We start from the raw sequence: 15,272 nt of genomic DNA, 5'->3' as shown, positions 1-15,272 counted from the left end.
TAATCCCAGGTTAAAGGATAAGGGGCTGCTTCCAACTGTCTGCATTAGCTGACTGATTTGCCTCATGCTCTAGCAGAGGTGTGTTTTGCCAGCTGCACATAGTTTTTGCAATTGTGTGACATTTGGAACTCTGGGAACTCTTCAGAGGGTGTATAAATGCTAGAGCCCTGAAAAGCAAGGTTGGTGGTTGGTTGTCGTTGGGGTTGGGGTTTGGGGTTTGTGGTTTGTTGTTTGCTATGCTCAAAGAAGAAACAAGAAGAAATTAAATTCAGGGATCTCTTCCTTTTCCTCTCTCCCCTCTTTGATTTTCTATTTTTCTCTCCCTCTTTTTTTCTGTCCTATCTGGTGCTAGGGGTTTGAAGGGGTAGAAAAAGGGTGGAGAAGGATGGAAGAAAGAAGAACCCACAAAGCAGCAAAAATACAGCTCCAGATCTTATGTATGAATCCTTCTGGAGAAGCTTTGACAGCCTCATCCCAATACTCCAAATAGATTCAAGGAACTAACATAAAAAAGGAAGAATATTAAATTATTAAAAGAAGATCATAAAATTATTGTGGCTTTATCGTGGAGATCATTTTAATATTAGGCAACTTAACTGATACATAGTAATTGTGAATGTCACTTTGAAGGGAGTGATTTCCCGAGGCCAACTCTTGGTTCTTATTTGGGTTCCTTGGCTGAGTAGAATAAACAAATTCATACAAAGCTGATTGTCAAGAAAAAAAAAGCGTACACGTTTTATTAATTTATGTATACATGAAGAGCTTTACAGGAGAGTAACTTTCCAAGAAAAAATGCTGAAACAAGTTGTTTTTACACTTTTCAGAAAAAGAACAAATAATTTATAAAAGACTGGCAACCAAATAGATCTCTTCCAGAGTAGTAAATTCTAGAGATTTCACTAAGAGACATACTGTAAGTATAAAAGCAAGCTTAAGATGAGGATTACTTTAGTTGGCTTGTTTATTCAGATTCATTACAATCCTTCATTACAAGTCTTGGTGACTAAGTCAAAGTCATCATGGCTTCCTGATTGCAGGGAAAGCCAGACTACATAGGCATGCCTAAAAATGCATTTTCTCACATCATTTCAGCTTCAATCATTATATGCCAATAAAATGTTTTTGTTTTTTTTATTTTATTTCTATTTTATTTTATATTTTGAGATAGCCTAGTCCTAACTCCTTTAGTAGTTTTGGAGTGTGGCATAATGCTTAAATAGTGTATTCGATGTATACAATGATTGCTTTGGCTAATTGGCATGTCTGTCACCTCAAGCATTTATTATTCTTTATTCTGAAAACAATCATAATCATCTCAAGTAGCTGTCTTGAAATGTGCAATTAAATGCTGTCAACCACTGTTGTCCAATGTACTGTAATATTTTAGGTATTATTGTTTATATCAGGACAGGTGAAGCCAACCAGTAATTTTCTGGAGTTGGATAATCTTTGGGGTGTTTAAGAGGAGATTATAAAGTCCCATTCAAGATCCACGAGGTATTTAGATAAGGAAATAGAACAAGATGTCATGCTGGTAGCAGAGCTGTCGTATCTGATAGGGATTGAGATGGGTTACAATGCATGGCCAGGAACATACCATGCTACAGAGTCTAGCCACAGAAAGTTGATTCAGGTCTATGTATGTTCCCTGACTTTTGGTTGAGAACTTCCAATGCCATGTCTAATGGTTTCACCACATATAGGGCAAAATATTTTGAAGTCGGGAATGCTCAAGGATAACACTTATAACAATAACTCCATTTGCTCCCGAAATTTTTTTATGTATTTTTTAAATATTTTTATTACATATTTTCCTCAATTACATTTCCAATGCTATCCCAAAAGTCCCCCATAGCGCCCCCAACTTCCCTACCCACCCATTTCCATTCTTATGGCCCTGGCATTCCCATATATTGGGGCATATAAAGTTTGCAAGTCCAATGGGCCTCTTATCCATTGATGGCCGACTAGGCCATCTTTCGATACATATGCAGCTAGAGACAAGAGCTCCAGGGTTCTGGTTAGTACATCATGTTGTTCCAACAATAGGGTTGCAGATCCCGTTAGCTCCTTGGGTACTTTCTCTAGCTTCTCCATTGGGAGCCCTGTGATACATCCAATAGCTGACTGTGAACATCCACTCCTGTGTTTGCTAGGCCCAGGCATCGTCTCACAAGAGACAGCTATATTTGGGTCCTTTCAGCAAAATCTTGCTAGTGTATGCAATGGTGTCAGCGTTTAGAAGCTGATTATGGGATGGATCCCTGGATACGGCAGTCTCTAAATGGTCCATCCTTTCATCACAGCTACGAACTTTGTCTCTGTAACTCCTTCCCTGGGTGTTTTGTTCCCAATTCTAAGAAGGGGCACAGTGTCCACACTTTGGTCTTCATTCTTCTTGAGTTTCATGCGTTTAGCAAATTGTATCTCATATCTTGGGTATCCTAAGTTTTGGGCTAATATCCACTTATCAGTGAATACATATTGTGTGAATTCTTTTGTGATTGTGTTACTTCACTCAAGATGATGCCCTCCAGGTCCATCCATTTGGCTAGGAATTTCATAAATTCATTCTTTTTAATAGCTGAGTAGTACGCCATTGTGTAAATGTACCATAATTTCTGTATCCATTCCTCTGTTGAGGGACATCTGGGTCCTTTCCAGCTTCTGGCTATTATAAATAGGGCTGCTATGAACATAGTGGAGCATGTGTCCTTTTTACCGGTTGGGACATCTTCTGGATATATGCCCAGGAGAGGTATTGCTGGATCCTCCGGTAGTACTATGTCCAATTTTCTGAGGAACCGCCAGACTGATTTCCAGAGTGGTTGTACAAGCTTGCAATCCCACCAACAATGGAGGAGTGTTCCTCTTTCTCCACATCCTCGCCAGCATCTGCTGTCACCTGAATTTTTGATCTTAGCCATTCTGACTGGTGTGAGGTGGAATCTCAGGGTTGTTTTGATTTGCAGTTCCCTGATGATTAAGGATGTTGAACATTTTTTCAGGTGCTTCTCTGCCATTCGGTATTCCTCAGGTGAGAATTCTTTGTTCAGTTCTGAGCCCCATTTTTTAATGGGGTTATTTGACTTTCTGGAGTCCGCCTTCTTGAGTTCTTTATATATATTGGATATTAGTCCCTTATCTGATTTAGGATAGGTGAAGATCCTTTCCCAATCTGTTGGTGGTTTTTTTGTCTTATTGATGGTGTCTTTAGCCTTGCAGAAGCTTTGCAGTTTCATGAGGTCCCACTTGTCAATTCTCGATCTTACAGCACAAGCCATTACTGTTCTATTCAGGAATTTTTCCCCTGTGCCCATATCTTCAAGGCTTTTCCCCACTTTCTCCTCTATAAGTTTCAGTGTCTCTGGTTTTATGTGAAGTTCCTTGATCCACTTAGACTTGACCTTAGTACAAGGAGATAGGAATGGATCGATTCGCATTCTTCTACATGTTAACAACCAGTTGTGCCAGCACCATTTGTTGAAAATGCTGTCTTTCTTCCACTGGATGTTTTTAGCTCCCTTGTCGAAGATCAAGTGACCGTAGGTGTGTGGGTTCATTTCTGGGTCTTCAATTCTATTCCATTGGTCTATTTGTCTGTCGCTATACCAGTACCATGCAGTTTTTATCACAATTGCTCTGTAGTAAAGCTTTAGGTCCGGCATGGTGATTCCACCAGAGGTTCTTTTATCCTTGAGAAGAGTTTTTGCTATCCTAGGTTTTTTGTTATTCCAGATGAATTTGCAGATTGCAATTTCTAATTCGTTGAAGAATTGATTTGGAATTTTGATGGGGATTGCATTGAATCTGTAGATTGCTTTTGGCAAGATAGCCATTTTTACAATGTTGATCCTGCCAATCCATGAGCATGGGAGATCTTTCCATCTTCTGAGATCTTCTATAATTTCTTTCTTCAGAGACTTGAAGTTTTTATTATACAGATCTTTTACTTCCTTAGTTAGAGTCACGCCAAGATATTTTATATTATTTGTGACTATTAAAAAGGGTGTTGTTTCCCTAATTTCTTTCTCGGCCTGTTTATTCTTTGTGTAGAGAAAGGCCATTGATTTGTTTGAGTTAATTTTATATCCAGCTACTTCGCCGAAGCTGTTTATCAGGCTTAGGAGTTCTCTGGTGGAATTTTTAGGGTCACTTAGATATACTATCATATCATCTGCAAAAAGTGATATTTTGACTTCATCTTTTCCAATTTGTATCCCTTTGATCTCCTTTTGTTGTCGAATTGCTCTGGCTAGGACTTCAAGTACAATGTTGAATAGGTATGGAGAAAGTGGACAGCCTTGTCTAGTCCCTGATTTTAGAGGGATTGCTTCAAGCTTCTCACCATTTACTTTGATGTTGGCTACTGGTTTGCTGTAGATTGCTTTTATCATGTTTAGGTATGGGCCTTGAATTCCTGATCTTTCCAAGACTTTTATCATGAATGGGTGTTGGATCTTGTCAAATGCTTTTTCCGCATCTAACGAGATGACCATGTGGTTTTTGTCTTTGAGTTTGTTTATATTCTGGATTACGTTGATGGATTTCCGTATATTGAACCATCCCTGCATTCCTGGGATGAAACCTACTTGGTCAGGATGGATGATTGTTTTGATGTGTTCTTGGATTCGGTTAGCAAGAACTTTATTGAGGATTTTTGCATCAATATTCATAAGGGATATTGGTCTGAAGTTTTCTATCTTTGTTGGGTCTTTTTGTGGTTTAGGTATCAGAGTAATTGTGGCTTCATAGAATGAGTTGGGTAGAGTACCTTCTGTTTCTATTTTGTGGAATAGTTTGTGAAGAACTGGGATTAGATCTTCTTTGAAGGTCTGATAGAACTCTGCACTAAACCCATCTGGTCCTGGGCTTTTTTTAGTTGGGAGACTATTAATGACTGCTTCTATTTCTTTGGGGGATATAGGGCTGTTTAGATCATTAACCTGATCTTGATTCAACTTTGGTACCTGGTATCTGTCTAGGAACTTCTCCATTTCATCCAGGTTCTCCAGTTTTGTTGAGTATAGCCTTTGGTAGAAGGATCTGATGGTGTTTTGGATGTCTTCAGGATCTGTTGTTATGTCTCCTTTTTCATTTCTGATTTTGTTAATTAGGATGCTTTCCCTGTGCCCTCTAGTGAGTCTGGCTAAGGGTTTATCTATCTTGTTGATTTTCTCAAAGAACCAGCTCCTTGATTGGTTGATTCTTTGAATAGTTTTTCTTGTTTCCACTTGGTTGATTTCGCCCCTGAGTTTGATTATTTCCTGCCGTCTACTCCTCTTGGGTGAATTTGCTTCCTTTTGTTCTAGTGCTTTTAGGTATGTTGTCAAGCTGCTAATGTGTGCTCTCTCTAGTTTCCTTTTGGAGGCACTCAGAGCTATGAGTTTTCCTCTTAGAAATGCTTTCATTGCGTCCCATAAGTTTGGGTATGTTGTGGCTTCATTTTCATTGAACTCTAAAAAGTCCTTAATTTCTTTCTTTATTCCTTCCTTGACCAAGGTATCATTGAGAAGAGTGTTGTTCAGTTTCCACGTGAAGGTTGGCTTTCTATTATTTATTTTGTTATTGAAGATCAGCCTTAGTCCATGGTGATCTGATAGGATGCATGGGACAATTTCAATATTTTTGTATCTGTTGAGGCCTGTTTTGTGACCAATTATGTGGTCAATTTTGGAGAAGGTACCATGAGGTGCTGAGAAGAAGGTATATCCTTTTGTTTTAGGATAGAATGTTCTGTAGATATCTGCCAGATCCATTTGATTCATAATTTCTCTTAGTTTCTCTGTGTCCCTGTTTAGTTTCTGTTTCCATGATCTGTCCATTGGTGAAAGTGGTGTGTTGAAGTCTCCCACTATTATTGTATGAGGTGCAATGTGTGCTTTGAGATTTACTAAAGTTTCTTTAATGAATGTGGCTGCCTTTGTATTTGGAGCATAGATATTCAGGATTGATAGTTCCTCTTGGAGGATTTTACCTTTGATGAGTATGAAGTGTCCCTCCCTGTCTTTTTTAATGACTTTGGGTTGGAAGTCAATCTTATCAGATATTAGAATGGCTACTCCAGCTTGTTTCTTCATACCATTTGCTTGGAAAATTGTTTTCCAGCCTTTCATTCTGAGGTAGTGTCTATCTTTTTCTCTGAGATGAGTTTCCTGTAAGCAGCAAAATGTTGGGTCTTGTTTGTGTAGCCAGTTTGTTAGTCTATGTCTTTTTATCGGGGAGTTGAGTCCATTGATATTAAGAGATATTAAGGAAAAGTAATTGTTGTTTCATGTTATTTTTGTTGTTAAAGTTGGCATTCTGTTCTTGTGGCTGTCTTCTTTTAGGTTTGTTGAGGGATTACCTTCTTGTTGTTTCTAGGGCGTGGTTCCTGTCCTTGTATTGGTTTTTTTCTGTTATTATCCTTTGAAGGGCTGGATTCGTGGAGAGATAATGTGTGAATTTGGTTTTGTCGTGGAATACTTTGGTTTCTCCATCTATGTTAATTGAGAGTTTGGCTGGGTATAGTAGCCTGGGCTGGAATTTGTGTTCTTTTAGTGTCTGTATAACATCCGTCCAGGATCTTCTGGCTTTCATAGTCTCTGGTGAAAAATCTGGTGTAATTCTGATAGGCTTGCCTTTATATGTTACTTGGCCTTTTTCTCTTACTGCTTTTAGTATTCTATCTTTATTTAGAGCATCTGTTGTTCTGATTATTATGTGTCGGGTGGTATTTCTTTTCTGGTCCAGTCTATTTGGAGTTCTGTAGGCTTCTTGTATGTTCATGGGCATCTCTTTCTTTAGATTTGGGAAGTTTTCTTCTATAATTTTGTTGAAGATGTTTGCTGCTCCTGAAATTTTTGCTATCAAAGATTTACTGACTTTTTAAAATTTCTTTCTATTGTTTAAGAACTCATATATGTGTATAATGTGTTTTGATAAACTTTCCCCTTAACGTCCCCTCCAGCTTCTCCCCTACCACCTTACATCTTTCCTTTCCAATTTCATGTGCTTTGTTTTTAAACCTACTCTGTCTACTTGACTGCCTTTATGGCATGTGTGAGAGCACGTGGTGACTCTCCAGAAACATACCCTTGAGGGAAACTGACCTTTGCTCCACCAACAATCATCAATTGTCAATAGCTCCTCAGCTAGGAGTCGTGCTTCATGAACTCTCCCGCTTCCATGCTGGAGTTTTGGCCAATGTGATGTTTAGTGAGCATGTGACCGCGGCCAATATGACTACATGTGTACAATAACCCTGTTATGCCTAAAAGATACTATTTCACTGCAGGTATCCACTGCCTGTGGCTCTTTTAATCTTTATAAACCTTCTCCTGCAATGATATCTGAGCTTTGTGGGAGATGGCCTAATATAAATGTCCCACGTAGAGCTGAGCTCTTCAGAGTCTCTTAGTCTCTGCATGTTGAATGGCTGTGGTTCTTTGTATTTGCGGACATCTACTGCAAAGGGTTTTGTTTTTATTAAAAATAGATTTTTTTCATAGGGTATTCTAACCAGAGTTTCTCCTCCCTGAAACTCCTCCCACATCCTCTCAACCACCCAAATTCACACTCTTTATTTCTCTCTCTCTCAATAGGAAATTAAATAAACAAATTAACCAGCAAAATAAACATGTGTGAGCGTGTGTGTGTGTGCGCACACACACACACACACACACACACACCTCTAGAGAAATCCTGTAAAAAAAATCTGGTAAGATTTAAAAAATAAATAAATAAAATAAAGCCCAAAATGCCACTGAGTTCACTTTGTTTGGTCATCTCCTGCTGGCCATGGGGCTGCCTTAAGCATAGTTTGTTTAACCAGTGAGATTCCACTAAAGGAAACGAATTTTTCCTATACTGCAGTATTTAGTGATCTTTTGTAAAGTTACTACTCAATCCAAATCAAGGCAGAGAAGAAAGCCTTCTTATACAGACAGAAATATGTATTTGTACTTGATGAGCTGAGTTACCTGAGAGATCACATGGTTATCAATAAAGGGGCTTCACCAGAAAAACTTGGACAACCATAGTCTTCAAGGACAGCCATCACTAGAGCTGAAGGCCCATCTTCCCTTTAGAAGAGAGACTTTCCCTCATTTAGGGTTTTCCTCTTTGCAGAGATGGCAAAGTCTCAAGAAACAAAAACAAACAAGGCTTAGAACTTGTTGAGAGCAGTGTTCTCAGTGCCTTGGTTGTCCATGGGCCCCTTTAAAAATCTCCCATTTTCTGCCTGAGTCTGCATTGCTGCAGAAAAAATGATTTTTCAGATCAGATTATTGTGGATAAAACATGATAAAATAAGGAACAATAATACATTAAATATTGGTGGTGACATAAAATACTGTGTATTTCATTTCAAGCTTTTCATCAAGGAAGTAAATGTTTAGTTGGCTCATGGTCACACACAGGGAAGAATCAAAGTGTTGTTCTGAGGAGTCCATAGAAAGAGATGTGCTGTCAAATTCCAAATGAGATGTGGAATTCAGTCTGACTATTGATAGGACTTGGGTCAAAGCAGAGGAAATATGAAGATCTCAATATGCAGAGTCTGGAGAGTGAATAAGGTGTGTTGTGAGCATGCTGAATAGAGCTGTTTAGTTTGAATGCAGCATAGAGTATAGGTAGACCTGTAGGACACATCAGAGAGTCTGCCAGCTGAACATAATTGCCACTTTGGGGCACAGAGGTCTCCAAGGCCATTCTTGATTAACAATGTTTTTGCCAGGAGGAACAGACAATGCCCCCAGGACAGAACTGAGGTGTTCATACTCTGAGAGTCAGGATAAGTGTAGATAGCCTTAAAGTCCAAAGGTTCTCTGATAAAGCACCAGGTCCTGCCTGGTCTCTGTTAGCTAGGATAAACATTGGGTACACGGGGTGTACCTCTACTTTCTAGGTCAATCATGCCCTCTCCAGGACAGGAGCCCTGACCCAAGAACTCTACCCCATAAAAGGGGTAGCAGTACATCAAAGAAATAAGTCTACCTTGAACCACTCTAGATACAGACTGCAAATGTGTCTCACAAGCCAACAGAATCAAAGGCTGTAAATGAAATGGTTCTCTCTTGGAGCTCTAGGTGAGTAATGATTGAATGAGATGCTAAGGATTCACAGTCAAAAATTTAATGGCAATGGGCACTGGGTCCTACTCTCCACCTTCCTGGTTGGAGCACATAAAAACGTTAAATTTATTAAACAGGGTGTTTTATTATTGACAGTCTCCATTGGCATCTATCCTCTTACCTGAATATGTACAGCATATTACATTTTCAAATTTCAAAACTAAGAAGACTTTCTGGAAGATAGACAAGGAGAGGGAATCCAGCCTTAGACAGAGACACAAGATAAGCAATTTGTCAATTTTGTCTTTCATGTCAGTAAAGGTAGCAGGATTAAAATCATGATTTTGTTGCAGTAAACTGACAATGTCATCATGTTGCTTTGAGTGATTCTCAGTATTGAAGATCACCCTGATAAAACCTGTGAGATAGCATGGGATGATGGGGTTCTAATGAGGAGGGACAATATCCTGATCAGAAAATGGTTGTTACTGTAGCTTTACATGTGGGGCAGGAGACTAGTCAGTTACCTGAAAAGGTTTGACCATAAGTTCATATCCCAGATACTGAGGACAGAGATACCTGTGTGTCATAGGAAAAAGAAGTGGACTTAGATTTGATTATAAAATACAGGGCATGGTGAAGGTAATCAGAAAAGAATTCCTGAAAAGCCCCCCCCCCCACTTCTTGCTCAGACAGAAGATTAAATGTTATGGTATGAGTAAGGTTCCACTGCAGTCTGACAATATTAAGTTAGTGGACTGGCATGAATCATGTAATAACACATGCTGTTAGAAAAGAACTTCAACCATAAATCCTGACCAGTAAAGTAATTATGGAGATTATAGAATAGATACACTGGCCCATGCACACAAACACACAGCAAGATAAACACAGACAACCACTGACCTTGCTGTAGCCAAAAATAAATTACATAAATATCAAGAGCTATTTGTATGGCCCATAGAGATTTGGTACAAGAAATAAACTTCTAAAAGACATACAGAACAACGATCAGGGTTGGAAGCTGTCTCCAACATTGCTATGTTTCCGACAATGACTGCAGAACCCTTTTATTTTTCTGATCAGATCTTCAGCTCTAAGTGAGCAGGTGCCTTTCCAGGTACAGGAGAGTCCCTTCCATTCACAGCATGGTATTTTTAGATCACTCCATCCTCTTTCGAGCTTTGCTCACATTAAATCACAACCTGCCTTTTTGGAAATGGTATTAGCTGGTTAAATTTTGACCTTAAACAAAGTGGGTGTGTTTTCTATAAGCTGCTTGTAAAGAATTTACACACTTGTTTTCATTTAAATCACCTGCTCCACATGTAGGATGTTGGCATGCTTTGTCAATCTTACTGTCCTTTGGCCTGTTATCAGAGTTTTAAAGCAACCTTCCACCGAGGACTTAATACTCTGCTTTCTATCTGATGTCAGACACCATTTTTTTTATTTAGGGATGCAGTTGTAGGAAAATAGTAAATAGATGTGATGGAAACAGAAGCCATCATGAAATGGTTATATGTCAGATAAACATCATTTTCTTCTTAAACGGAATACAATAGTTAAGCAATACAGAGTGAAATAGAAGTTTTAAGTTGTCACCTTCACTCAAGATTGTAAAGGAACTATTTTCCTTCACATTCAGTCTTAGACTGTTACTTGTTATTTGTGTGTTCCCCACCTCTTATCCACAGGCACTAGACTCCCACAGGAAACTTCAGTGCTACCCAGTCCCTGAGCTAGTGCAACCACAATCTAATATTTGCCTGGGCAATGAGGTATAGAACTAGAAATGATAGAAAAGACCCATCAGTTCATATGTAAAGAAATTTGGATCTAATTTTGAAAGTTAGAAAAGGCTCCCAGCATATTTTAATGTGTGAGTTCACAGTATAGATACAGTGAGGCTGACTTGCACATCTGAGCCCAGGAAAGAGTAGAGAAAACCTCTGTGAGAGATAGGAAGTTGTCATTGCTGCAACAAGTGGCACCTAAGTACGAGGCGCACAGGGAGAGGGAGGTAAGCTTTACTAGACATTGACAGTCACTAGCATCGGCTTCAGATGCGACTTAGAATTTTACATCAGACAGCATGGCTGTTGTTCTGAAGATCAGACCATTCTCCACAGGGCCCTGGGGATCAGAACCTCACACCCTTTCTCACAAACAGAAGCATTCATGAGTCTTTGTGAGGCAGATGAAAGTCAGACAGTGGAGTGGAGATGGAAGAGATGTCAAGTTACAGTCAGCATGGTATTGAGACTCTCACTGCACACTAGATTCCAAATACAAGACCAGATTCCAAATAAACACCCAACTGTCTATGACAGACACAATGGCAGTGCTTCATACCTAAGGACTTACTCAAATCTGGAACCAGTTTGTGCCTGTAGGCTCAGGGGTGTATCAAGCACTCTCATGCATCAGTCATTAATCTAAATACTACAATCTTAAATCTGAACAAGGCCAACTTCCTAGTCTGATTTTGTCAGGGATACTATAAAAGCTTGCAATTTTTTCATAGCTATATTCATAAGAAAATGGAAGACTAAAGATTTTATCCAGAAAATAGTTGACATGATATATCAATGAGTCAAAGAGAAAAATCCCCACGATTAATCTAGCTCAGGGCTTTATTCAGCAGGTTTGATTTGAGAACCTGCACATGAAGAAATTACCTTTGGGTTTCCTCCCAAACTGAGGGTATTTTTAGGCTCTGGACCACCATTTTATGAAATCTTAACTTGCATTTGTTAAAATCCATTTGTCAAGTGGGCAATACTTATTCATGCCGACCCTTTGGACACTACTCTAGGGTCAATCTTTGGTTTCTACTTATAAATGATTGTGAGATGGTCCCCTCAGTTCTACCTCAGTCCAGATGAGGTTTTGAACCTCATTTCAAGTTTGCCTCTTCAGTATTGATTCATAGACTGTGGAAGCTGCTTAATGTCTGTCCCTCTTGGTAACATTGTGTTAAATCCTTTGGGAATCGAGGATTCAGGAATTTTCAAATAATAATTATTTTGATGTTTGTTGAATTGTAGTATGTTAAGAATGTCTACATGATAGTATAAATATAATTGATATTAGCATCTACAGCATCTGTGGTTAGCATCTAACTTATCTCTAAATGACAATAGGGCAGTGTTCATTCTTCATTATTACACAGAAAATAAATATGCCTGAGATATTTGGATGTTTTACACAGAATCTCAGGGCATGGAACAATTCATTAATTCACACAGCAGTGTTCATTGAGAGATTTACCCCTCCAATGCAGTACTGTGAGTTGAGGGCACAATGCTGAGTAAGTTCAGCAGGTCCAGTTGGATGGTCTTTGGAGAATATTAGTAGGATATTCAAGTAATAAAAATACAGCACATCTCTCAAAATGTAAAAACGCCTCAAAGCATTCAATCCCCGTCAAATCTATCGTGCTTGTGTTAATTAAAGAACCATATATTTGAACATTGTATCTTTATAATTTACATTTTTTTCCAAGATGGCAGTATTGTGGTACTCAAATACATTCTTTGAGCATTTATCCAACATGGTGCCATTAGTGACCTTCTAACACAGATTTAATGAAAAGGAAATGTTTGAACTTGGAACAAGTTCTCATACTAAGCAGAGATGAGACTTCTATCAATCACTTATTTCTTTCTTTGTGATGAAGTTTTTTTTATATATATTTCATTTTTTTCACCACTAGAACTATTAACCCTTAATGACAAGGAATTTCATGCATATCCCACTGCTTATAATTCATCAAAGTGTGTTCATGGTCAATTATATTTTATGAAACTATATTAAAGAGAAAAATCAACTATTTCACATGAAGCAAAGTTATTTACATCTTCTACATGCCCTGGAAGAAAGTAGAAGTAACATAGAAAAAAGTAACATAGAAAAGTAACATAGAAAATGCTAATATGTCAATGTTAGCATGCCATAAGGGGTGACATGCCTTTTTTAGCTCACTGTGTTGTGTGGTACCCAGAAACTGAGCTTTTGAGGAATAAAGAGGTGTGAAATATTTTCATTGAATGCAAAAAAATCTAGAGAATATTGATGCAAAGAACTCTGGATTGGAGAGATGAGAAAAACTCCTCCCGTGAAGTCCAAAGGTGGGTTGAGAAGTTGATTGAAAAGATGCCATACATCACAATGAAGAGAAACAAATTTTTTATAAGTAATTTCCCCTTAAAATTACAGAGCTCCACTCCTCATCATCTTTTATATCAGGTGGCAGTGGTGTGAACAAGGCTTTGCAGATTGGTGCAAAAACTACATACACTGAGCAGAAGGCCACAGATGTGCAGAAGGGGGCAAGCGCGTCATCTCTGCCTGCTTAGTCTGGGACTTATTTGACAGAAACTCTGTGCCTTGTAGAGAGCAAAAGAGAAGACCATAGAATTCTATGTGCATCTTTGCACGTTCAATTTCCATTTATTTTGCTTGACTTTTGAAGTGCTTAGAATCAAAACCAAACACTCTATTAGCAAGACAAACAGGAGCCCTGCATTGGATTGTGAACACACAATTTCCAGGTTAGTGCATTTGGATACAAACATCTGTTCTGTGAGGCAAGACATCAACTCTACTTTCAGAAAAGGAGGCATCAGATTCAAGGGATTGAATAAACGTGGCTAGAGTTCTAGAACACGCAGGCAGTAGCGCTAAAGTTCAAACAAATGCTCTGTCCTACTAATCCACTTGTCGCTATAATAATGAGAGAAAGACTATTCAACAGATGTAACTGAGCAGCATCATGGAAATCAAAGGGCCTGGTTCAGGAAATGCTGTTTAGATTCGTGATCTTCATAGTGGGCACTAAGTTATCCCTGTGTTGTTTGTGCACATACAAGATTATGGATAGTTTCAATGCCACGTTAGAAGAAAGATTCTTTTTGGTGGGCTTTTCAGATTGGCCTCAGCTGGAACTTATCCTTTTTGTTTTTATCTCAATTTTTTACTCCCTAACTATCTTTGGCAACACTACCATCATTGCTCTCTCCCGAATAGACCTTCGACTGCACACCCCCATGTACTTCTTCCTCTCAAATCTCTCCTTCCTGGATCTCTGCTTCACCACCAGCACCGTGCCCCAGCTCCTCATCAACCTCTATGGACAAGACAAGACCATCAGCTATGGAGGGTGTGTGGCCCAGCTGTTCATATATCTTGCTCTGGGATCCACTGAGTGTGTGCTCCTGGTGGTGATGGCTTTTGACCGCTATGCTGCTGTGTGTCGTCCACTGCACTACACAACCATCATGCACCCACTTCTCTGTCAGGCATTGGCTATTTCTTCCTGGGTAGGAGGCTTCTTGAACTCTCTGATTCAAACAGGCCTCATGATGACCATGCCACTCTGTGGACATCGACTGAATCACTTCTTCTGTGAGATGCCTGTCTTCCTCAAGTTGGCCTGCCAGGACACAGGAGGAACAGAGGCCAAGATGTTTGTGGCCAGAGCCATAATCTTGGTCTTCCCTGCAACATTAATTCTTGGCTCCTATGGACACATTGCTAAAGCAGTACTAAAGGTCAAGTCAACAGCTGGACGCAGAAAAGCTTTTGGGACATGTGGGTCCCACCTCCTGGTCGTTTCCCTGTTCTATGGCTCAGCCATTTACACATACTTGCAACCCAAGAGCAGTTATTCTGAAAGCAAGGGGAAGTTTGTGGCCCTTTTTTATACTATCGTCACCCCCATGCTCAATCCTCTGATCTATACCCTTAGGAACAAGGATGTGAAGGGGGCTCTGTGGAAGGTGCTAGGGAGAGGCACAGACTAAGAGCACTAGGAAAAAATCAGAAATACTACAACTTTCTGTAACAGCTCTCATATTCTTAAGTCCACCCTGTTCTACTGAGCAAGAAATAGCCTGTGACAACAGGCTCAGAATTTTGTTGCTTTCCTCTTTGGGAGCTGGAAGTCAAGATCTTTTTAACTTTGTTCTCTGTTAATGTCTACGGCCCTTACACGATTGAGTAAAAGTCGACTTATCTCAAATATTGCACAAAAATGCTTGAGAAGATGGTGTATTCTCATCACATGTAGAGAATAACACAGATGTGTGGGAATTTCTGAATGTGAGTGAAGAGTACATTGAATATGACACCCCTTTTCCAAAGCCAGTGATTCCCAAATGTATGCCATGTAGATGGCACTTTGCCCATAAGCACAGAACAATGATCACTGCA

At 39.3% G+C, this 15,272-nt stretch overlaps 1 protein-coding gene across 1 annotated transcript; it reads left to right on the top strand.

The window, feature by feature from the left end:
- Positions 1 to 13,930: 13,930 nt before the first annotated feature.
- On the top strand, positions 13,931 to 14,863 carry LOC110304987 (olfactory receptor 2Y1B-like). The gene has a single exon (XM_021176717.2). The coding sequence runs from the start codon at positions 13,934 to 13,936 to the stop codon at positions 14,861 to 14,863; it is 930 nt and encodes a 309-aa protein (XP_021032376.2). The 5' UTR covers positions 13,931 to 13,933.
- Positions 14,864 to 15,272: the final 409 nt, after the last annotated feature.

This window comes from Mus caroli, unplaced genomic scaffold (genome assembly GCF_978045245.1).
Source record: "Mus caroli unplaced genomic scaffold, Mus_caroli_1 scaffold_13, whole genome shotgun sequence".
Taxonomy (NCBI): Eukaryota; Metazoa; Chordata; class Mammalia; order Rodentia; family Muridae; genus Mus; species Mus caroli.
The sequence above is the reverse complement of the archived record's forward strand: the minus strand, read 5'-3'. Positions and strand labels throughout refer to the sequence as shown.